We start from the raw sequence: 23,797 nt of genomic DNA on the forward strand, positions 1-23,797 counted from the left end.
CATGGGTTTTGTGAGAAAGCTCTCTCACCCCCAGACTCTGTCCTCCCACCCTCTCAGCTCCCGAGCCCCTCCTCTCGGCGCCCACCTCAGTGCCTGCAGAGGGGAAATCTGAGCTGAAAGCCTCCCACTTAATTCATTACAACTCAATAACAGGATGGGGAAAGATGGCTCTGGTCTGGCAGGCTTTTCCTGACTGAACCAGCTTCTCCGGGGCCCGTGATTATTGGTGCTTAATAACTGTGTATTGAACAAATTGATTAATTAATTGGAGGATCATCTTCATTCTCCAGAAGAGAAATGATTATCTCTGGCATGGGGCTGAAAGGGTGGCAGGAGACAAGACTAGACTCAGACGTCTGGTGAATACTTGAGATGTATACGAACTGTTTTAAAGGTGTATACCACGAGGCTAACACTGGAGGAGGGCAGAGAAAGCAGCCCTCAGTGCTAGTGCTTGCAACCCTGGCCTGTGTGGCTTTGGGTCTCTCCCTCTTTCTATCTAACACACTTTACTGCCACTTCTTAACCATTGATTTCAGCCCACAGAATGAGTCAAGGCGGTAAGATGGTTCAGTGGGTTGGGCAATTGCCCTCAAGCCTGACAACCTGAGTTCAGTCCCTGGGACCCACAGGGTAGAAAGAGAATTGACTTAAGCAAGTTGTTTTATGACTTCCACATGCACACACACACATACACATACACACACACACACACACACACACACACACACACATATAAACAAACTTAGAATTTATCATAATTTACTTATTTAGCTCTACCCCCTCCCCACATACACATATACACTTGGCGATAAGTTGTTTTTCTGTTTTTGCTTGTTTGTTTGTTTAAGCTTAAGAACAGTGTTTTTTTTTCATTTTTAAAAGAAAAACTCAGGGGCAGGCAAGCTGTAACTCTTGGCAACTACCTGGCAGAGGAAGATGGGGAAGAAGAGGAGGGAGAGCCATGCCATTTGAGTTGAGCTGTCATGGAGGTCAGGCATGGGAGACAAACAGCCACATAGCAAGAGGGAGGGCTTCAGCAAAAAAGGGGAAATGCCCAAAGTACAGGCCAGCTTCCCAAAGAAAGAAAGAAGGGAAGACAGCCAAGTTATCCATGACACTTACGTTAACGTGCCTGTGCGCACCATTACTAATTTATCCAACAGCTCAACTGATGGCTGAAATTCCTCTCAATAAGGTTGGACACATCAGAAGTTCCTCCATCGTACCTCCCTCCCTGTCTCACTACTCACTCATTTATTCACTTTTTCTCTTCATTTTTGCCTTTGTGTTCTGAGGCAGTGTTGAGAACACCTTGTGCTTCTGTTGTGTGAGCTCTTTGTTTTATGCATTCACTACTGTTGTGGGATCCTTTTGTTTCTCTTTTGATGGGTCCCTAGTTCTCAGAACCCATGATTTTCTTTTCTTCTTGAGTTATCTTTCTTCCTTCCTTCTTCCCTTCTCCTTCTTCTTCTTCCTTCTCTTCCCCCTCCCCCTCCCTCCCCCCTCCTCTTCCGCCTCCTCCTCCTCTTCTTTTTCTTCTTTTGTTCTGTTTTTCAAGACAGGGTTTCTTACTCTGTAGACCAGGCCAGCTTTGAACTCACAGAGATCTGCCTGCTTCTGCCTCCCAAGTACTGGGATTAAAGGCATATGCCATCACGACCTAGACCTTTCTTTTCTTTTTCTCCTTGTTTTGTTTTGTTTTGTTTTGTTTTGTTTTGTTTTGTTTTGTTTTGTGTGTTTGCTAGTTTAATATGATCTCACACCCAAGTCTAACTCCCAAACTAGGTATATACTCATGGATGAGCCTCAAACTTCTAATCCTCCTGCCTCCACCTTCAAGTGTGTTCTCCTATTCCCAGTCTATATGATGCTGAGGATTGGTGTCAGGGTTTCATGCAGTCCAGACAGGCACTCTACTGAAGACTGCATCACCCACCCTGGGCATTCCTTTTAGATGAGGGGCATGGGGACACTCCAGCTAGTCACTGAAGAGTTCCTGTTCAGTACCCATGAAGGTTACTGTTTGTGACCTTGTTCAAATATGAAACCGTCTCTACCAAATCCCCCACTTACCCATTTGGTTTGGTAGCTTTAAAATTCCAGACAGAAGGTCTTTGCTTTAACTAGTTTGTTCTCTGATGCGCTAAAGACCTGGGTTTTCCCCTCAGCCACTCCCCTGGTGCTTCTAGGCAGCCAGTTGTAGACTGGAAACTATCTTTCTCCAGACTCTTAAGGAACTGCTCTACTGCCCTCTAACTCCCAGCTACGAGGTATAGCAACTTGAGTCCTGGGGTTTGCATATGACTGTTTTCCTCTTCCCAACAGCTTTGATTTAGAAACATAAAACTTTGGTGGTTGGAGTGATGGCTGGGTAGTTGAGAGCACTTGCAGGTTTTCCAGAGGACCCGCTCTCTGAGTCCATGTCAGGGAGCTCACAAGCACCTGTAACTCCAGCTCCAGGGCATCCGAAGTCCTACTCTCCTGAGGTGCCCACATGCCAGGCACACATGCATCATAGGAATAAAAAGATGGTTCTGGGGGTTTTGTTTGTTTATTTCGTTTTTGTTGTGTCTGCTTGTTTGTTTTTGAGATGGGGTTTTTCTGTGTAGCTCTCTGGCTGTCCTGGAAATCACTCTGCAAAGGAGGCTGGGTTCAAACTCACAGAGATCCCCCTGCCTCTGCCTCCTGAGTGCTGGGATTAAAGGTGAGCACCCACCACTGCCTTGTTAAAAAACTGTTTTGTTTTTTAATTCATAAAAATGTGTAATGCTGTGCCCGACAAGAGTCATATTTCTCCTCCTTCCTGTCCTTCTCTGCCCCCTTCTTCTCCCTCCTTCTGACCCTTTCTCCCTTCTTCACATCCCTCCTTCCCTTCCTCACACCATTACCTCCTTTTGGGTTCTCTGCTCTCTAGCTGGGCATAGGAAAGGCACAGGGGTGAGTGTCCATGGCTGGATGTGGGGGCTCTCCTATATCTGCTCAGCTCTCTCTCTCCACGTCCATGTGAGAGGATTAACACTACATGCTCTACCTAGCTTCCTCCAAGGTCTCCCCAGGCCTCTGGGAGGACAGGTATCAAATCTGTACCCCAGGTATCAAACCCAGCACCTGCTATGCAGCAGTTGCTAACTATGCCCTGAATAGTTGGGTGCAAGAACTCTCCTCAGCAGACCTAACCATAGCGTGAATGCCCAGCTCTCCTGATTATACTAGGAATTTGGGGTGGTCCCTGGGGCCCTAGTGGTCCTTGGAGTATATAACCTCAGCATGCTCTCCTTGGAGCCCTACCAAGCCTGTCCTCAATTCTATTTCAGGGAGCAGTGTGTGCCCAGCCCTGCCCACCAGGGACCTTTGGCCAGAACTGTAGTCAGGACTGTCCCTGCCACCATGGAGGCCAGTGTGACCATGTGACTGGACAATGCCACTGTACAGCTGGATACATGGGGGACAGGTAAGGTGGCATTAACTCTTGCCTGTGGTGTTCAGTTGTTCATACTCTTAGCAGCCTTGCGGAGGGTACCCTGCCTGGCCAGCCTTCTGGTTCTTTCCTCAGAAGGCATTCTGAATCCTACCAAGGAAATCCATCCATCAGCTTACCCTGTCTCTCCCGCACGCGCATGCCCTCCACCAGCCTCGCTGCCCTGGACTTTGAATGAAGCCAACCTGGCAGAGGGAACAGGCAACAGAGCACAGACCCAAGGAACTGCCTTCTGGACACAATTGGAAGACAGCCGTGGGGTCAGGGCACACTGTGGGAGAGGGAGAAGCAAGGCCCACGTATCTGGTGCCGTGCTGAACTGGAGGTGGAGGATCACACTTGCGTCCACACACCCAAGGCCAGGTCCCCTTCTCCCCCAACCATCCAGAGGAGTCCTGCCTCTTGCCTGGCACTGTGCAGGTGGATCTAAGTTTCACCTCTGGTCCCTGAATGTTACTGTTATTTTTCTAGACAAAGCGAGAGGAGATACTGTAAGAAGCACAGCTTAGACTAAGCACTGGGGAAACCAGGACTGTCAATCACAGGGCCTGTCTTCTGCAATGGAAGGAAGTGTGCCTGAACGCCTCTGTGCTTGAGTGACTCAGTCAGACAGCCTGGTGATCCTTCGCTATTCTGTTAGGAGCCAGCCTCCTCCTGAATCCCCCAACACCCTGAGCTTTGTCTCCAGTGAATGGACCACATCTCTGTCTACTTCCCATCCTCCATCAATAGACTCTATCCTTATGCTTGTCATAGATTCTCTCTCCAGGCCGTAGCCCTGAACTTGCCCATCAGCCAATAGAATTCAAGCGTACAGAAAAGGTCAAAGGTGCTTTGCTGCTTTGCAAATGGTGTAGTCAGCCCTGAAGCTTTGTTATGAGAATTGTCATGTGAAGACCTTTCCCCCAAAGTTCTACAATGTTTAAATGTGTAAGAAAAAGCCCAGGGTGTGGGCTCTGAGGACCTGGAATTAAGTGCTAGATCCACCTTCCCATCACATCTTCAAACCCCACGGTAAGGAAATGTTGGGGACCAGAGAAGCCCTCGCCCCCACCCCCACCCCACCCGTCTCCGTATTCCTGCCCTTATTCTGGTGTTGGAAACCAGTGTTAGCAGGATACCAGGCACCACCAGCAGAACCAGCTCTTTGACTCTCAGGCTTCACCAAGGGCGGAAATAATCCCGTGTCTCACCCCTGATCTCAGAGCAGAGAAAATCTCCAAATACACGGGCCTTCCAGATTGTTTTGTCAGCCGCCTCAGGAGGGTTTATGCAGAGCTCTGAGTGCATTTGGCTTTCCTGCCTCAACAGGCTGCCTGGTGTTTAATATTTTGTAAAATTGCCTCCATTAATTTTGTAGGTGACAGCTGCATTAGCCCACCCCAAATTATCATGAGCATATTAAAGCCAAGTGGGTATAATAATGCGGGTCTCCCCAGATCGGAGGGTTCCAGCTCAAATTAAACACGAAACGTAACTTGTAATTTAATTGAGCAATGTATCTGGTTGTTAATGGTGATATTGGACACATTAGATTGATATGTTGGGAAGGAAGGGTGTTTAAGTAGAAAGTTAATCCCTGCTGTGATTACCCTCCTGTTCCACAGGCCGATTATTAGTGTGCTTTGTGTAAAATTCATTAACAGTCTTTGCTTGATCTCTAAATAAATAAGTTGTTTAAACTGTGGCTAGGAAAAAAAAGTAAAAAGGGACTGATTATGCAAATGGATTAGGTTGTCAATATTTCATTTCTAGATTTTTTTATTTCTGGGCAGGTAGATTCAGTGCCCCCTCCTCTGGGGTACAGCCGGGTGGGACACTCTCTTCAGAGGAGCTGTCTCTCCTGCAGGGCAGGGATATTCCAATGCAAGTGAGCAGGTGTCTCCTGGTGTGAGTTTCTCTCCTGACACCAGAGAGCTCTGAGTCCTGCAGAACTCAGTGGTCTGTGGAGAAATCTGGAGGCTGAGCAGGGATTGACAGTTTAGACCATGGGTCTTTAGCTGCCCTTGGTCCTTTCCCTCTACCTCTGTTCCCTCCCTTCCCCTCCTCCTCTGAGCTCCCCCTTTCTCTCTCCTGCCTGCTACCCAATCTTCCTCCTCCAGCCCTTTGTTCTCTCCCCAGCAGGTTGGGGCAGCCCAGGTCGTTTTCACTGTTTGCCTTTGGCCACATTCCTTCTCTCACTCAGTGGCTCTGAGAGGACAGCCAGTGGGCATCTCCCTTGAGGGGTGCTCTAAAGCTATGCCCCAGTCACTCCGCTGCTCTCCTGTCACTCTCTTGCTCTCCTGTCACTCAGTGTATGGAACAGTGAAGTCAGAAACAAGATCACCTGGTCTCTAGTTGCCAAGGCTAGTCCTGAATATTCTGGCTGCTCCCAATTTCCCCATACACAATGCTGCCCACCCCCAGGTCCACTGGAGTGTGGCTGTGTGTCCTCATTTAGGCCACTGGCCTCTCACCAAGACCAGGCTGTCCCTGCTCTGTCTGAAGAAGAATGAGCCTCCAAGAAGTTATGGGTATGGTCTTAATTAGGGTTCCTATTGCTGTGATACAACACCACGACCAAAAGCAACTTGGAGAGGAAAGGGTTTATTTTGCTCGTTTTCACATAATACTTCATCATTAAAAGCAGTGAGCGCTGGAAATCAAGCAGAGCAGGAAGGGAGGCAGGAGCTACCACGAAGACCTTGGAGGGACGCTGCTCTCTGGCTTGTTCTTCATGGCTTGCAGAGCCTGCTTTCTTCTAGAACCAAGACTGCTAACCCAGGGGTGGCCCTATCCACAATGGGCTGGATCCTCCACATCAACCACTAATTAAGAAAATGCCCTTCAGGCTTGCCTACAGTCCGACTTTATAGAGGCATTTTCTCCATTGAGGCTCCCTCCTCTCCATTGATTCTAGCTTGTGTCAAGTTGACATAAAACTAGCCAGCACAGGGTACATTTAGAATATAAGCAAATGAGGATGTAGCTCAGTAGAGTGCTTGCCTAGCATGCATAAAGATCCGAGGTTGCACAAACCCCTCTTCACTTGAAATGCCAGGCGTGTTCCTTCCGTACCCCCAGTACCGAGTAAATAGGCTTTGATGGTTCATGCCTGTGATGCCAGCACTCAGGAGGTAGAAGTAAGAGGATCAGGAGTTCACGGTCACGCTTGAATACAAAGCATAAATCCGAGGTGGAGGGGTGAGCGAGATGACTCAGCACATGAGTGTGCCTGCCACTGGAAGCCTGAGTTCCATCCCTGCAACACCTGTAAAAGTGGAAGGGCAAAGCCATCTCCTCAGCCCACCCTCTGACCCCCACACAAGTGATAATGAAACTGCATCTAATTCCTCAAGTTCATGCTTCCATTGCATTTCTGAATTCTTTTCTTTGAGCCTTCTCATGCCTGAAACTAAGTCAAGAGGGTCATTCATGTCTGCTGTGTTTTAAGAACTGAGATCAGCAGTTTAGAAATTTATTTAAGAGTAGCAACGAATAACCATCTCCTGGCTACCTTTCTGGATGGTACTACACCTTTTTAAAATTGCGTGCATGGTAATGAGTTGCTGGCATTTTGTGTGTGTGTGTGTGTGTGTGTGTGTGTGTGTGTGTGTGTGTGTGCACGCACATGCTACTTTATTGGATTCTTATATCTACCCTTCCAACCCAAATTCCACCCTAATCTCTTCCCATCCCCCACACTAGGTCGGAGAGAAAGAAGTTTAGAGTCCGCCTCTTTAGATACTTCCTGCAAATTACAGCCACTGGGCGCCTTGGGGCAAGTCTAATCTTCCTCATCAGGATATGTCCGACTTCTCTTTGCTTACAACTACTTGACAAACCACAACAGGAACCAGCATCAGGGGGAACAGCAGCCTCCCCAGGCCCTCTCAGGGCTCTTACAGAGTCCCCAGAATTAACCTGTCTGCAGTGGGCAAAGATCAACAACCCCCTCCCCCCCAGTGCACTAGACAAATCATAATCACCGGCTGTGAAGCAGCCTCTTCTCAGCCCCTGGGATTAAAACAAAAACACATAATATAACTGGGTTCTTAAAGAAACTAAAACTCTAACTACAAAGGACCATGCACATTCGAGTGCAGTGCCAGGGGAGACTACATATGGGGGTGGGGGTGGGGTGGGGGAGCGCTGTACCTGCAGACACAGGTGGTTGTGAGCTGTCCAGTGCAGGTGCTGGGAACAGAACTCAGATCCTGCAAGTCAAGTTCAAGCTCTTCACTGCTAAAGCCTTCTCTCCAGCCCCCGGTGTTGTTTTATTTAATCTTCAAACAACCTGATGAGGGTTTCCAGCTCATTTTATGAGGAGGACGTGGTTCATCAGAAGTTTAAGTCTGATCTTTGTTTTTTATATCATTAAAGCAGAGTTAAGAACTTGATAATCCCTAACCCCATAGGCTATTTCTCTCCAGTGCACAGGTTGCCCCCCAAGGTAACCCTTTATTGCCTCAAGGTCCAGTTGCTGTGACAATGAGCTTGTGCCCCCTGAGGAATTACCCTGGGCTGCAGCAAGGGAGGTTAAAGGAGATTCAGGAAGCCAGCAGCAACAGCCAAAAGCCCCTCATCTACTGGCCTTTAAGCTAATGAAATAGAGAATACAGGGACCCCCGAGGACCTGTATGAGTTCACATAGCACCAAGTGTCAGCCCTCCACCTTGCGAGCTCACTGACTGATGGGAGAGAGGACTCCTGCCTTAAGGATCCTCAGATCTCAGAATAGCAAATAGCCGGTCTCTGGGAGTATGCAAACTGACGAAGGAGGAAGACACGTCTACCTGAGGAAAGTTCCAACCTCAGAGAATGAGTCCTATGGCTCCACATGACAGGGGAGAGAGGCTTCTGCCTGAGACTCAGGAGAGCACATGTGAGTAAGCCCAGCAGTCAGGAGTTTGGGCTGTAGGATTGCTGTGAATTTGAGGCCAGCCCAGCTTACATAGTGAATTCTAGGACACCAAGCTGAGCTACAGAGTAAGGCTCTGTCTCAAACAAACAAACAAACAAACAAACAAACAAACAAACAAACAAAAATTCCCAGCACCACTTAAACCAGGCATGGTAGCTCTCAGGAGGTGGAAAGGAAAGATGGGAAGTTCAAGGTCACCCTTGGCTATGCAGTGAATTTGAAGCCCAGCCTGGTCTATATGCAACTCTTTAAATATAAATAAATTGGTTAGGAGCTGGAGAGATGGCTCAGTGGTTAAGAGCACTCACTGCTCTTCCAGAGGTCCTGAGTTCAAATCCCAGCAACCACATGGTGACTCACAACCATCTGTAATGGGATCTGATGTCCTCTTCTGGTGTGTCTGAAGAGAGTTACAATGTACTTATTTATATATAATTTATATATATAATATATATATTATATATAATATATATTATTTATATATAATATATATATTATTTATATATAATAAATAAATCTTAAAAATAAATTAGTTAATTATACAATTAATTATAACAAAAACTTTCATCATGAAGTTTGAAAGAAACATTCAAGCATTTAAACCACAGCACACACATTTTATCACACTTTTTTTTAAAAAGAGGACTTCAGTTACTACACATGGCTGGTAATCACACAGGGCCACCAGGCTGGCCCCAAACCTAAAGGACATCCTGTCTCAGCCTCACTAGTGGCTAGGATTACAGGCATAAGCCACTGCATTCAGTCTTATCCTAGCTTTTTATAATGACACAGAAACAAAGTTTCACGTCCTGACAAGGATAATAGGAGCTCATCTTAGCTGCCGAGAAGACCTGGGGTGAAGTTCCCACGGGTATGGAGGAGGAGGCTGGGAGGGAGCGAACAGGCCAGGCATTCCAAGGGAGGAGGAGTCTATGCAAATAAGCAAGAAGCCCAGCAAGGGCTCCGCCCACAGCTCCATCCTGCTCTGCTCTCCCACAGGTGCCAAGAAGAATGTCCCTTTGGAACTTTCGGTTTCCGGTGCTCTCAGCGCTGTGACTGCCACAATGGAGGTCAATGTTCACCAGCCACAGGTGCCTGTGAGTGTGAACCTGGCTACAAGGGCCCTAGCTGCCAGGAACGGCTATGCCCCGAGGGCCTGCATGGCCCAGGCTGCACCTCGCCCTGTCCCTGTGACACTGAGAACACTATCAGGTATGAGTTATGGACAGGTAAGCTTGGGGCAGGGGCTAGGTGGGTTCCTGATGAAGAAAGGTTTGCCAGCTAGCTGACTGGAAGGAGGAGCTGGGCCTTTGGGGCTTTGATCTGGAGAGATGGCTCAGCGGTTAAGAGCACTGACTGCTCTTCCAGAGGTCCTGAGTACAAATCCCAGCAACCACGTGGTGGCTCACAACCATCTTAATGAGATCTGATGCCCTCTTCTGGTGTGTCTGAAGACAGATCCAGTGTACTTATATACAATATAATAAATAAATCTTTAAGGAAAAAAAGGGAAAACTAATGCTACCCAGAAGGAGTCAGGACCAGATCTTAGGTCATCTGCCACCTGGTCTTCATGTTCAGCTACTTGGGCTTGACAATGGGTTATTCTCGAGCCTCACATAGAGTAAGGAACAGTCTAGTGACTGACCCACAGAAACAGGGTACTAGGACTGGATAGTTCTGGGGGCTGAGATGTTTTGGGGGTGACAGGGCTCATGGTGCGGTGGTTGATGAGCTATCATGGAGGGTCCTCTTCACACTGAACATCTAAGCAGAGGCTGGAGCCATAGAAGGCCCACCTGGGACTAAAGAGGCGCTGGCCTGGTGGGAGAGCAGTAAGGACAGAGATCAGCCTCTGTGCCCAGGACAGCTTGAAAATGTGAGAACTGTAGTTAGTCTCACTCCTATATCCAGGAAGGACCAGGTCTGAGAAACAGAAGAGCAAATGGCTCAGCCTCCTCCTCTACCCCTTTCCCTTCCTTCTTACCACTCCAGCTGCCCTGCCTTCTGTTAGGAAGGGGGCTCTCACCAGAGATGCCTCACCGCCCTCTATCTGACTGCCTGTTATCTGTTATCAGGGTAGAAGGGCTGGGACATCCCTTCTCCTGGCCTGTGAATGGCCCAGGAAGACAAGCTGGCCCAGGCAGTGGATACTGAACAGATGGCCAGGCGGAGAATGCCTCTGCTCTGAGACTCCTCTTCACCTCAGTGTTTGGTTTCTCACAAGTCACCCCGGAGCCTCCTGTCACTGCAAGCAGGCATCTTGGCATTTATCAACTTAGATAAATATGGTTCCTTAGTGGCGTCTCAGGGGACTATACAGAGATGGCTTAGAGTCAAGGCAGCTGGTCTACGCATGACTTGAGTTGCCTCTGCAGGACAGGGTCAGGTTACAAGAAGGGATACCCTTAGGACCTCAGATTCTGAGTATTTGCTGAAACTAGGTACTTGCCGGCATATTTTTCTAACACAAGTCACCTCCAGTAGTGTCTCATAGCCCTGCTTGATGTCCTAATGATCAAAAATTCCATCAGCCAAACCATGACACACCATTAAGTGTGTAACACACCCAACGTCAGAAGGCTGAGAAATGTTAGGGTAGAAATATATGTACCTGGCTCTGCTGGGTTCCAGTGTATGTCCCAGTTATTGTGCATAAAAGATTACAAGAAGGGAATCCTGGGAGAGGTGGCCTTTTGCTTGAACTGAAGGGCAGGGTGAGAGATCTAAGGGTCTCAAGAATGGGAATAAGAAACCAGTTCATCTACTCCATGCTGTAAGACAGCAATGGGGACACCCCCTCCTTGCTGAAGAGCCAAGGACAGGAAGCAAAGAGGCTCCTGAGGTCCCCATTCAGGAAAATTCCCCACCACAGAGATCCACTCAAGCCCCAAATTAAAAGGCCATTGTTTCCCTCCCTTCCCCGGGCAACCGTGCGCTGCATAATTTATCTTTCTTCTGAAGGAGTCCTCCATGCATTATTAATCTGGAAGGACTCCCTCTTCTCTGTCGCTAATCTCAGCCCATCCAATATTAATGATTATTTGCTCTACCGTCTTTAACGTGTGTTATGTTTTAAGGGACTGGGAGGCAAGAGCTATCCTTAGGACCCTTGGTTGGTGCCTGCCATCCTAGCTCTGAGCAGGCTGCTTAGACTCCCAGGCACTACCTCCTTGGGGAGGGCCTCGTCCGAAGCCTGGACCCTCAAGAGCACCAGCATCCTGTCCATGACCACTGTCTCGGCCTTCAGTGACAGGCATGGCTGAATTCAACTTGAGCAGTGCCTCCCTCTAGATAGTTCTGCCCCGTTTGCCTTTTAAATATTCCCCGTTCTCCCAGCATGCCAGCCTAGTGACTGAGCCCCTGACACACGTGCTGCTCAGTCTATATCAGACACACAGGCACCTGCTTGGCCACACCGAACAGTCTTATGCTCCATAGAATCTTCAGCAGGGTCCCTGGGTCCCACCCATCAGATGGATGCCCAGCTCACCCCCAAGTTCTGACATCCAGAGAGGATTTCCGGCAGTGCCAAATGTCCAGGTAGGATAGAGAAAGCAAGATGTCTGGGGTGAGACTTATTATAGATAGCGCTTTCTCCCGGGATATAGAGAACGCAAAGACTTGCAGCTAGGGGTGGGCCTCAGGTGGGAGAACATTTGCCTGGCATGCATGAGGCCCAGCATGGTTTTTGGCACAGTCCTGTAATTTCCTCAAAGGCAGGAGGATCAGAAGTTCAAGGTCATCCTTGGCTACATGGAGGGCAGAATGGGCACCATGGGCTCTAGTATTAAAACAAGGAAAATAGGGGCTGGAGAGATGGCTCAGCAGTTAAGAGCACCGACTGCTCTTCTAGAGGTCCTGAGTTCAATTCCCAGCAACCACATGGTGGCTCACAACCATCTGTAATGGGATCTGATGTTCTCTTCTGGTGTGTCTGAAGACAGCTACAGCGTACTTATAAACATTAAATAAATAATAGATAATTATTAATGAATATAATAATATAATTTTAAAAAGCAAGGAAGGGGAAGAAGCAAGGAAGGACAGGAGGGAAGGAGAGAGAGAAGGGGAAAAGGGAGAGAGGGAAAGAAGTAGGGAGGGGGAGAGAAACAGAGAGACAGAGGGAGAACCTAGGATTCCGATATTAAGGCAATTAAATTGCAGGTACTGAGTGGGGGTTGGTCCCCTCCATCCTGGCCTCAGATCTACTGTTAATCTCAAAGATGGGAGGAGAAATGCAAACCATCATGGCCAAATTATCCAAAGCAACATTCTTTATTTGTGTATACAGGCGTCCTCCTCCTAAGGTGGGGTTTGAGAAGTCAGCATTGAGGGGTTGGGGATTTGGCTCAGTGGTAGAGCGCTTGCCTAGCAACCGCAAGGCCCTGGGTTCGGTCCTCAGCTCCGAAAAAAAGAAAAAAAAAAAAAAGGAGAAGTCAGCATTGGAGGTGAGGAAGACAAGGCTTATATAGTTCAGACATAGGGGGTTTCCAAATGGAGCGGGTGTCAGGCGAAATAGGCAGGGTTATAGGAGCAGCACATAAGCACAACATGCTAGTCAGAATGACCTCCTGAAACAGACATGGTCTCAAGGTGGGCACAACAAGGTACTCATAAAACCTTTTGAACAAAAGTAAGATTGTGAGATGGTTATAAACATGGTTTTAAAAGCAAAGACATGGCTGCCATTCCTGGAGCAGGCAGTACAGAACCATTTGTAGTTAAGGGCACAGTGGCCCATAGCCCAATCGTTGAGAAACAGATTTAATCTTAAACAGGAGTGAGCCTAGCTTGTCTTTACTAGAAGATGGCTTTTAAGTCTAACATGGAGGTAGGCTGGTACTTCGCTACCCAGCTAAGAAAGTACCCTGACATACGCCTCTCTCCTCTATGTGCCAGTCTTCCAAATGGGGGCAACGTTTCTTGTGGTCCTTGGAAGTGGAGTGGAGAGGCAGTCAGTAGAAGCCTTGCCTCATTTGTCCCTAAACTTATGTAGCACTTGAGATAAATGGTGGCTTCCTGTCTCCAGCATCCTTCTGAGGAGTCAGGACTCTAACCCCAGTCCAAGAGAGCCCTGCTCCCCAGCCTGTCCCTGCTCCTCTCCTCTGGCTGGCTGCTGCAGAGAAGTTATGGGTTGCCCTGGAAAAGAGCAGGCTGGTGAGCTTTAGTTTCCGCCACGGGCTCTGTGAAAACACAAAAGAGGCCACTCTCCTTCATAGATCATTCACCTTGAGGACAGTGTCTGGGTGTCAGCCCTCTTAAATGTTCCCTCCGAAATTAGATTGTCATAGATGAATTCCAGGAGCCACGATGGCAGATTACCTTTGAAAGATTTGATTTAGCCAGCAGATGCCACAGAGATAGAAATCTCATCAGGGCAAAAGAAAGGCAGAAAAACCCACCCCTCGAAGCTGCTGCCTGCATTGTACAGCTTTCGGTTCCTGTTAGCTAGTGATTAATCTGTGTCTCGGGAAAAGGAATAAAGGGGGAAACCGGGTAACAGAGGAATCAGCCTGTGCATCAGTGATGGGGACTCTGGTCCGAGCCTCCCCTAGCACTGCGTGAACAGCCAGGTCACCCAGGGGAAGCAAGGCCTTCGCAGGCAGAAGAATTGCCACGAGTTCAAAGACAGATGGTCTCAAAAAAGCAAAAATAGAAAAAAAAAAATCAAATCATTGTCTGCCGTCACTCTCCAGCATCTTTCTAAAGGGAAATTTAAATTAAGACGTTAGATGTCCTGTTTCTAGAAATAGAATTGTAGGGCTGGGATATAGTTTAGCCTATAGAGTTTGCCTAGAGTCTTTGTAACTGTTCTATTACTATAGAGAGACACTGTGGCCAAGGCAACTTAGAAAGCACTTTGTTGTTATTTTTTGAGACAGGGTTTCTCTGTGTAGCCTTGGCTGTCCTGGAACTCACTCTGTGTAGACCAGGCTGGTGTTAAACGCCTGCCTCTGCTGGGTTTAAAGGTGTGCTCACCCACTTATCTGTGTGACCTTGTGTAGGTTTCAAAACCTCTGGGTGCCACCTGTAAAATGGAGATTCACTCCTACTTCACAGTTTGTGGAATATAAGAAGTGTATCTGTGTGAGGTGTCTGCACTTTCATAGCCTGGCCACATATTATTTATTATTATTCAAATTGCTTCCATTTTCCACCGTTATAAATAATGCTTTCAGGAACATCTCTGTGTATAAATCTTCCTCCACAATCACGGTTATTTCCTCAGGATAGATTCTTAGAAATGGAATTACAAGGCCGAGGCATCTGCATATTTTTAGGTCTCCTGATACGTAACCCCAGATTGTTTTGAAACCTTTACCAGCGTTTGAAAAGCTCGCCCATGTTTTGATAGGGAGAAGGTGATATCCAATTGTTGTTTTGACTAGATGATTAATGAGACTAAACATTTTCTGAAGTGATTATTAGCTACTGGTACTTATTATTCCAGAATCGTCTGCTCTGGTCCACCCCCTCATTTTCAACAAGAACACGGCAGGCCCCCCAGAAGAGAGGCTAGCTGGGCTGCTCACAATTAGTCTGTTCATTAATTCGTTCAGTTTAAGCATGCCAGGAGGTCAGCATTTCCCCTGTGCCTGGAACCCCACTGGGCCCAGAGAGGCGACAAGACAGACAAGCTCCCCCAGGGAGCTGAAACCCAGTGGGTAGACAGAAAGCAAACAAGTCAACAGACACAGAGAATAATTAAACACTGAAGGCTGGGGACATGGCTCAGCCAACAGAGTGCTGGCCTAGCATACACGAAGCCCTGGGTTTGAATTTCAGCAGGGCATAGAACCAGGTGTGGGGATGGTGCCCAGCTCTTACCTTAGCACTGTAGAGGTAGAGGCAGGAGGATCTGAGGTTCAGGGTTGGGAGCTGGTGAGATAGCACAAAGGTTAAAGGCCTGAGTCCTATCCCCGGGACCATGTGGGAGAAGGAGAGAGCACTCTCACAAGTTGTTCTCTGACCTTCACACATGTGCCAGGGCATCCGTGTTCCCATACACTTACACACAAAATAAGCAAATAAAAATGCAGAAACCAAAGTTCAGGATCATCCTCAGCTATACAGGAGATATATATATATATATATATATATATATCAAGTTTAAAGCCAGCCTGGGCTACATAGGCTCTGTCTCAAAAAGAAAATAATTCAATATGGTAAAAGCAATTGCATTTCTATGTGGGTAAACTGGACAGTGACTATGTGACTATGAGCTGGGAGGGAGAAGGGCTCACTCTGTTACAGAGCGTAAGGAAGCCCAAGTGGCGATCCCTTAGGGACAGCCATTGTCAGGGAGACCACCCTGGCCTGGCATCTTATTTTGGCTACCAGTGCTCACCAAGAGTCTACTGTATGGAGAGCTACTGGTGTCATGGTTGCCTTCTCACGTGTCCCACCTGACAGGAGCAATGAGAGCTCTGTACCTCAGAGTCTATAAGGCAAGGGAGGAAGGCCCTGCCCTATGCTTTGGACTCTGTGTGGTTTTATAAAGCGTGCACACTGGGGATTTACTATGGGGGTGTACTACTGGGGAGGGTTACCCCTCAGTCAGTGGGGTCCTTGCCTGGCAAGGCTAGGCATTGACCCCCAGCATTGCATAAACAGGGCATGGTGGGGGGACAAGCACCAGAAAGTTAGTGTTACCTTTGTCTACATAGGGAGTTCCAATGTAGCCTGGGCACCATGAGGAAAAACAGTGCTTGTTTGGGAGTCAGAAATCCGGGTAGTAACGCTGGTCTTGTTACCTCCTTAATGAATGACTTTGGGCGTTGCTTAACTACGAGCCTTCATTTCTGGGAACTACTGAGACTACTACAGCCATGTATCATCTCATAGACAAAGAAAGCATGACTAACTTCACCACAGGGGTCCTCTGCTCTTACTACCATGGGCAGACTAGACTTGGGGTGGGCAGAGGAAGGGACACAGTGCTAAGCCCATCCTCTTCTTCCTCCTGTCCTCTGTTCAGCTGCCATCCAGTCACTGGAGCTTGTACCTGCCAGCCAGGCTGGTCTGGCCACTACTGCAATGAGTCCTGCCCTGCCGGCTACTATGGCAATGGTTGCCAGCTACCCTGCACCTGCCAGAACGGCGCTGACTGCCACAGCATCACTGGGAGCTGCACTTGTGCTCCAGGATTCATGGTAAGTCAGGGTGGGCTGCTCACAGCCTTCCCGCTCCCCAGGGAGCCATGGCAATCTAAAGGGTGACCCTCTGCCCAGGAATGAGGGATAGGACTCTCTTTCTATGTCACCTTCAGACACAGTCTGTGACAGAGAGAGCCCTTGAAGCTGTTCTCTGAGGTTAACAACTGCAAGAATAGCTGCAAAGGGCCTTAGTCTGTCACTGTCCCTGACTTTCAAACTGTCATCCTCTCTGTCCAACTCTGCCCTGTCCTCCTGTGCACACAATATCTTTCACACCATCATTACCCCAGCTCACATAAGCAGTTTGTATTCTCCTTTCTGTTTGTTTGTTTGTTTGTTTGTTTGTTTAAAAACAAGGCCTATTTACTATATATCTTCCAGACTGTCCTAAAACTCACTTTATAGACTGGGTTGGCTCAAAACCACAGAGATCCACATAACTCTTCTTTCTGAGTGCTGCAATTAACGGCATGTACTACCAGGCTGGACAGACAGTCTGTGTGCATGCGTGCATGCATGTATGTGTGTGTAGTGGACAGGTATTTGTGTTGGGGGGTTATGTCCTGAGGACTGAATCCACAGCCTCCCACACTGAGGAAGTGCGTGCCCTCTGAACTCCAGCACCATTCTTCCTTTTATTCACATTTCTCTGCTATTGGTTGGACCTCTTAATTCACTTCGGATGACTGCCTAGCAGAGCAGGGGCTGAAATTCCCAGTTTCCCCAGCCCTTCCCTTCCTGCAGATGTTAGGATTTTCCCATGTTCGCAGCCAGTGTTGCAGTGAGCATCTTCTTACAAGCAGCTCCCCACTCCGCCATCCCGTTGAATTATTTCCTCCGGGTGAATTACCAGGTCAGCGGGCACAATATATTCATGGCTCTTGATGGATGTTGCCAGATCACTTTCCCAAAGGGTTATATAAATCTATGCTGTTGAGGGTCGTATATGCGTGTGCCTTGTTCAGAACAGTTTTCGTTTGCTTTTTTTCCCAGTCTTGCTAATTATATAGGTAGAGAACGGCTCCTAAATGTTGCCCTCATTTGCATGTCTGATTACTAGGTAGAGCGAACGTTCCCCTACATGCTTGTTCAGTCTGTATTTCCTCATCAATCATGCTGGTTTTTACAAAGTTTGACTGGGGGAGGTGATACTGGGATGGGATATGCTCAGCTGGTCTGAAGACCTCCCCCATCCTCAGGGGCAGTGTTCCACTGTGCTTTGAGCAGTGTCTGTTGAGTTGAAACCTGTGGCCAGGTCACACACATCTTGGCTGTCCTACCTACCAACTGTGTGACCTTGGACCCACTCTCTTGGGTTTGGTTTCTTCCTCTATGAAGTGGGTACTCCCATACGTGATTGCTTACAGGTATAGAAAAGGGATTTCTGGAGCCGCTGTAGATAGGGGCCTTGGTAAATTACAGGTTCAGATCCAGCATGGCTATGGTGAAGCTTTAGGTACCTGATAGGTTCTTACAGGATGTGGTTATTGCTACTCGGTGGTTCTCACTGTGCAGGGACCAGATGTATAACATGGCTTTTTTCTTTCTTCCTTCCTTCCTTCCTTCCTTCCTTCCTTCCTTCCTTCCTTCTTTCCTTCCTTCCTTCCTTTCTCTCCCTCTCTCCCTCTTTCCCTCTCTCCTTCCCTCCTTCCTTCCTTCCTAAAATTATTTGTTTTAAAGATAGTCTCATGTATTATAGGTTTTTTGGCTTGCTATGTAGCAGGCATAACCTTGAACTTCTGGTCCTGCTGCCTCTACCTTCTCCCCAGTGCAAGGACCAACAGACTCAGTCTATGCAATGCTGTAGATCAAACTTAGGTCCTAATTCAGTTCACGACAGGCAAGCACTCTGCTATTTAAGCTACCTTCTCCATGAACAGGCCTTTCAGCCTTGACTGCAAGGTCATCAGCCATGGAAGTGCTGGTGAGCCTGCCTGGTGCTGAGCCAGCTGGCAGCCATGGCATAAATCTACTGATTCCCAAGCTCCTCTTACCATCAGGGCAGGGGCTCCTTTGAGAGCAAATGTCCCTGGTCTGCAGAGCAAGGCTCAGACAAAGTGTCATCAGGCCCCATCATGCTCCTTGCCAGAGCTAAGGTTGGGTGCACATGGACTATGGTCTTTAAAGGGTAAGAGGTCTGTCCCTTCCACACAGCTTCTCTCTGACCTGCCTGTGTTGCCAGGAATTCTGGTCCGTAACTATCACAAAGAATTGAAGTACTAGGGGCTGGAGTGGAGGCGGGGTGTTTAAGAGCATTGGCTGCCCTTCCAGAGGACCTGTGTTCAATTCCCAGCACTCACATTGATACTCACAACCGTCTAAAGCTCCACTTGCAGAGGACTTGATTCCCTGTTTAGGTCTCCAAGGGCACCAGCCACACATGTGGCACATGGATAGACAGACAGGCCTAGCACCCATACATATTAAAAATTAATAATATTAGTAGCACCCTAGGTTTAGAGTCTTGCAAATAGTCATTTGGAACTAAAGATATCCCATCACAAGAGGTCAGGCAGAGAAGCACTTGGTGGCAAGTGGGACATTCTGTCCCTGCCCTAGCCTGGCTACTAAGGAAGGCCTATGACTTAGGAATGGCTTCTCCTCTCAGGTCCCAGGTCCTTCCTATACAAATGTGAATGGACAGGGGAGGATGAACCCACACATTTTGTTTCACTAATCTTGTCCTTAGATACAACCTCATGCAGCTGAGGCTGGACGTAAACTCCCTACGTAGCTGAAAATGACCTTGAGCTCCCTATCTTCCTACCTCTCCCCACTTAGTGCTGGGACTACAGACACACACCACCATTTTATGCAGCACTAAGCGCTAAACTCAGGGTTTCATGCTTGCTAGGCAAGCACTCTAACAACTGAGTTATGACCCCAGCCCTGAACCCACTGATTTCTGAGATGGTTACTATAACTTTAATTTTTTTCAAACCCTATGTTTAATGATGGTTCTTAAATGCTTTACCCTCTCTTGTAGCCCACCACCCACCAGAGATGGTTAAAAAGAAAGGATACAGGGGTCAGGGGGAGCTGGGCGGGTGGTGAGTGGACCTGTTTAGAAAGGTTCTTTGGAGCAACTGTGTTGTTTAGAAACCGGCAGTTCAGTTCACAGGTTAGTAGGCAGCAGCTGCTCAATCCACTTGCAAACACCTCACAGATACACCAGTTGTCCAATTCAGTAGTCAGGTTAGCAACAGCAGTGACATGACTTAGGAGAGACAGCTTAGCCTTGGCTCAAGTCAGCAGGAGGCACCATCAGGAACACCAGAAGTTCTCAACTGCGTCTCTCTCAGGGAGGTGGAGATCAGCAAAGACTCACCCACAAGCATTGCACAGCTAGCTGTACCCGCTCTGTCTCCGGAACTCCACAGAATCCTATTTATACCCCCAAACATCACGTGTCCTCCACATGCCTTGCCTCAGCACAGGTCTTGCCTCAGCACGGGCATCCAATCAGCCCGAGTCCACAGAAATGGCAAGAAACTGCAGCACACCACAGAGATTTTTTTTTTTTGGTGTGGTTTCTCTCTATAGAGTCCCAACAAATACAGCTTAACTACACATTGTAAGGCGGACCAATACATGCATGTTGTTAGCAAAGAATCTTTTATCATGTGTTCGTCCAGGTACTTGCTTTAGCAGAACATCCTCTCTCCTCTGTCTGCTTCAGCAAAGCATTCCTTCACGAGTTTGCCCCAGCAAGACACCATCCAACTGACTTTCCAAGAACCCTGAAGTTTCCACTTCAGTTTACTATGCAGAGCTCACGGGCACATTGGTACGCCTATGTGGGGACTTGCTGAGAGTCCCCATAGTTGATGATGTACATTGTCATAGACCTGTTCAAACTCCCTCCTCTGTCCTCCTTGTTGCCTCCCATTGTCTGACTTATTACTGCTACTCAAAACAGAAAATTGAGGTTCCAGGAGGGATGGGGAAGGGAGCGTTGATCTGTTAGTGTGCTCACTGCCCCCCTCCCTCCCTCGAAAGGAATCCACTAATCTGAAAGCTAGACTGGTGCTCCCACCCAGACTGTAAATGGCTTTGTGCCTTTGAACCTTGGGTGGGGGGCTTGGTGATCAGACCATCCAAATCCTTTCACCAGTGAGTCCTGCCTACCTGGCCCTTTAATCCTGGCCCTTTAATCAAAAACAGGTTGTGAGCAGGCTGTCCTGGTGCAACCCCACGATTCCCACTCCTGCTCAGCCTCATTATGTACCTGGAGAGGCTTCCTTAGGCCTGGTGTTACTGGACAGGGGCAGTAGGAGGGGATTACAAAATACTCATTGTTCTCAGTAGCTTGACTCATTCCCAGGAGCACCAGGCTCCAGCAGGGACACCATTATTCCTGCCTTACCCCGGCTTCTGAATGAGGTGACTTCCTGCAATTAGCCAGCTTGGTAATATGGGGGATGGGGCCATCAATCAGCCGAGCAGACTCAACCCAGGCTCCCCCAAAGCATCCCACAGTCAGTAATAATTAGCAGTGCCTTTATGTGTTTGTTGATTTGTGACTACATACCTGCCTGTTTGCTGAAAGGTTTCACGACATGGGGACTTAATAAAGAGCTCGTTTTAGAAGCCCATTTCTGGGTGTTGGAGCTTTATCCTAAACTCAGTAAGCTTGGATGTGCCACTTCGCTTTGCTGGGCCTCCGTTTCCCTATCCGTATTGATAGATTATTTCTCCACAGGTGAAATGAGCTAATTCAAGTCAGATTATAATATATTAAAGGCAGGTTTACTGGGAAGCTGCTCTCTGATGGGTGAGTTCACTGGCCCCAAGGACCAAGGCTAGGGAAGTCGACATGGGGAGGGGGGAGGGAGGAGAGAAAGAGAGAAAGGGTGCACACACACACACACACACACACACACACACAGACAGACAAGAGGGGGTGTGGCAAAATGTCTGCATTATATAGGGAAGACCTCTGGGGAAAGGGCAGGAAAGTTCAAGGTTGGGGGCAGGGACTAGGGACCGTGGGATGCTGAAGAGAACCTGGAGGCCAGGTCTACGTTGATATGTAAAATATGCACCTCTGTCCCCCAGTTGTCCTGAGGACTGAAACCCATACATATAAGCCTTGCCTGATGTTGTGTTTGAGTAGCCAGTGTGGTAATGGATGCATGCTAGACAAGGACTCTATCAACTGAGCTATACCCCCATACCTCTGCCAAGGGCCGTTTAGAAGGATGTGACAGCAACTTTATGAAAGCTAACCCTATGAGGGCTAGGATGGTACCGATGAGATAGTATAGAACTGTTGGGCATCAGGGACTTGACAGCCAGGTAGTCTCCACCCCATGAGGCCATGCAGGGCAGCAATAGGCTCTGCTTGGTGTGCTGCTGCTGCTGACCCCTCATTCCTAAACCCTGGCATTTATGATGCCAAGGACTTGGGGTGTGGCAAGGCTCATCAGACACCCAGCCAGCCGTCAAAGACCTTGTCCGATCGTAATCACATTCAGCCTAGTGGAGAGCACTCATTGTGTTCCTGCTGCACGGGTCATTTGGTTTATGTCTCACGAGAGCCCTATAGATGTACACGTCTACTTCCTCAGCTTGCAAATGAGCTGAAGTTTAAACGGGGAGAGAAACTTGGCCACAGTGACAGGAGCCACTTCCTGCTCAAATGGTAATGAGCTTGGATAGACCAGACACTCCAGAACCACACAGACTGGAGTTCAAATCCCATCTCTTCACTGACTCCATTGCCTATGGTGAGCCCTGTGTCCCACTCAAGCCTGAACGTCCTTACCTGTGATGGGAGTTTGTGGTGAGAGTAGAGAGCGAACTTTAGAAGTTACAGATCAGCGCCTGAACTGCAATAGGTACCTGCTAGGATGCTAAGCTACAGGGGTAGAGTATGTTTTTCTCAAGTCCAGCACACATGGGGCATTGGGGTGAGCTGCACCCAGGCATCCCAGGTGAACTGACTCATGAGCGCACACACCGGCTGCTCTAGGCAGGCACCCCTGGCCCATTCTGACCGGTCCCTCAAGATGTCATGTGAGATGCCACTGTCATCATGTGGAGAGACAGAGGGGAGGATGTGGGTAGGAGAAGAGAATTTGGTTTTGTGTTAGCTTAGCCTCAGCAAAAGGATCACCCAGGACATCATTGGTGAAGGGCACGGGTCTTCCCGATGTGGGAAAAGTGCTGGGCTAGGACTCAAGAAGCAGGTTCATAGTATCGGTTCTGCTCATGACTCAGGTTCTGGATCTCTTTTGTAAAACCGGAATGAAATATCCTGCCCAAAGAAAACCGCGGGCATAAGGAGTGCCTCTGACTGGGTGGAACACCATTCCAGAACCTTGGACAGTACCACAATCTCTGCTGGCTACTCTTCCCGGAGTATAGCCTGGAGGAGAGGCAGGGTAGTGGGGAGAATGACTGGTTAACAAAGTCCTGGGGTAGGGGTTGGGGATTTGGCTCAGTGGTAGAGCGCTTGCCTAGGAAGCGCAAGGTCCTGGGTTTGATCCCCAGCCCCGGGGGAAAAAAAAACAAAAACAAAAAAAACCACAAAGTCCTGGGGTACTGTAGCCCTGTCCTGGCAGCATCTCTGAGAGGAGGGGAGGACTTGTCTTTCCTAGTACCCTGGGTATAAAAATAGCTGAACCATGGTTGGGGTGGTGGGGGAGTGGGAGGAGGCATGTGGAGTATGAGGAACCATTTATCCATCTGCAGGCTGGGTATATTTTACCGGTCCCTGTGTCTTCTTGTTGCCACCAAAGGAGATTTACACCTCTACCTTTTGTTAGTCTCCAGCCTCATTTCACCTGCTGTGTGACCACACATAACTCACTTTGCCCCAAACCTGTCTCCCCTCCCTCTTCATTGCTGCAGCCTTGTTTTGGTTATGTCTGTGAACATCCTGTCCAGCTTCTCAGATGACCTCACTTCCACAGACACTCCTCTCTGTTGGATTCACACTCGCAGGTCTTCTACACGCAAAGCCCATGGCTCCTGCTCAGTCTGCCTCCCTGAGAACAAGGGCCTGTCATCCCTAGCCCCATACCTCTTAGCCACCATTGCCTACCATGCCTGCTACATGAACGGCTTACTTGGTGACGTCTCTTTGATAAATGACATCCTTGGAAATAGCAGGACCATTAATGTAGGAGTTTCTAGGCTGACATCTATAGGAAGAGGAATTTGGGCTGCTTTCCAGTGAGGCTAGGGCTTGAATCTTTCCCCTATCCCCATGAGCCTCTCTGAGGTTTGTTTATCTTTATTTCATTT

General features: G+C 48.3%; 1 protein-coding gene across 27 annotated transcripts in view; it reads left to right on the top strand.

Annotated features, from left to right (window-relative positions):
* Megf11 (multiple EGF-like-domains 11) overlaps window positions 1-23,797 on the top strand; it is a 325,661-nt gene that overhangs the window by 258,187 nt on the left and 43,677 nt on the right. For all 27 annotated transcript variants that reach the window (XR_005488258.2, XR_005488259.2, XR_010054415.1 and 24 more), the window contains 3 exons: window positions 3,318-3,454; window positions 9,387-9,599; window positions 16,369-16,543. Coding sequence is in view for 24 of the 27 variants with exons in the window: in XM_039082458.2 (XP_038938386.1) it covers window positions 3,318-3,454; window positions 9,387-9,599; window positions 16,369-16,543 (525 nt within the window). In the remaining 3 variants the exon portion in view is untranslated. The remainder of the gene's footprint in view (window positions 1-3,317; window positions 3,455-9,386; window positions 9,600-16,368; window positions 16,544-23,797) is intronic.

This window comes from Rattus norvegicus, chromosome 8 (assembly GCF_036323735.1).
Source record: "Rattus norvegicus strain BN/NHsdMcwi chromosome 8, GRCr8, whole genome shotgun sequence".
Lineage (NCBI taxonomy): Eukaryota > Metazoa > Chordata > Mammalia > Rodentia > Muridae > Rattus > Rattus norvegicus.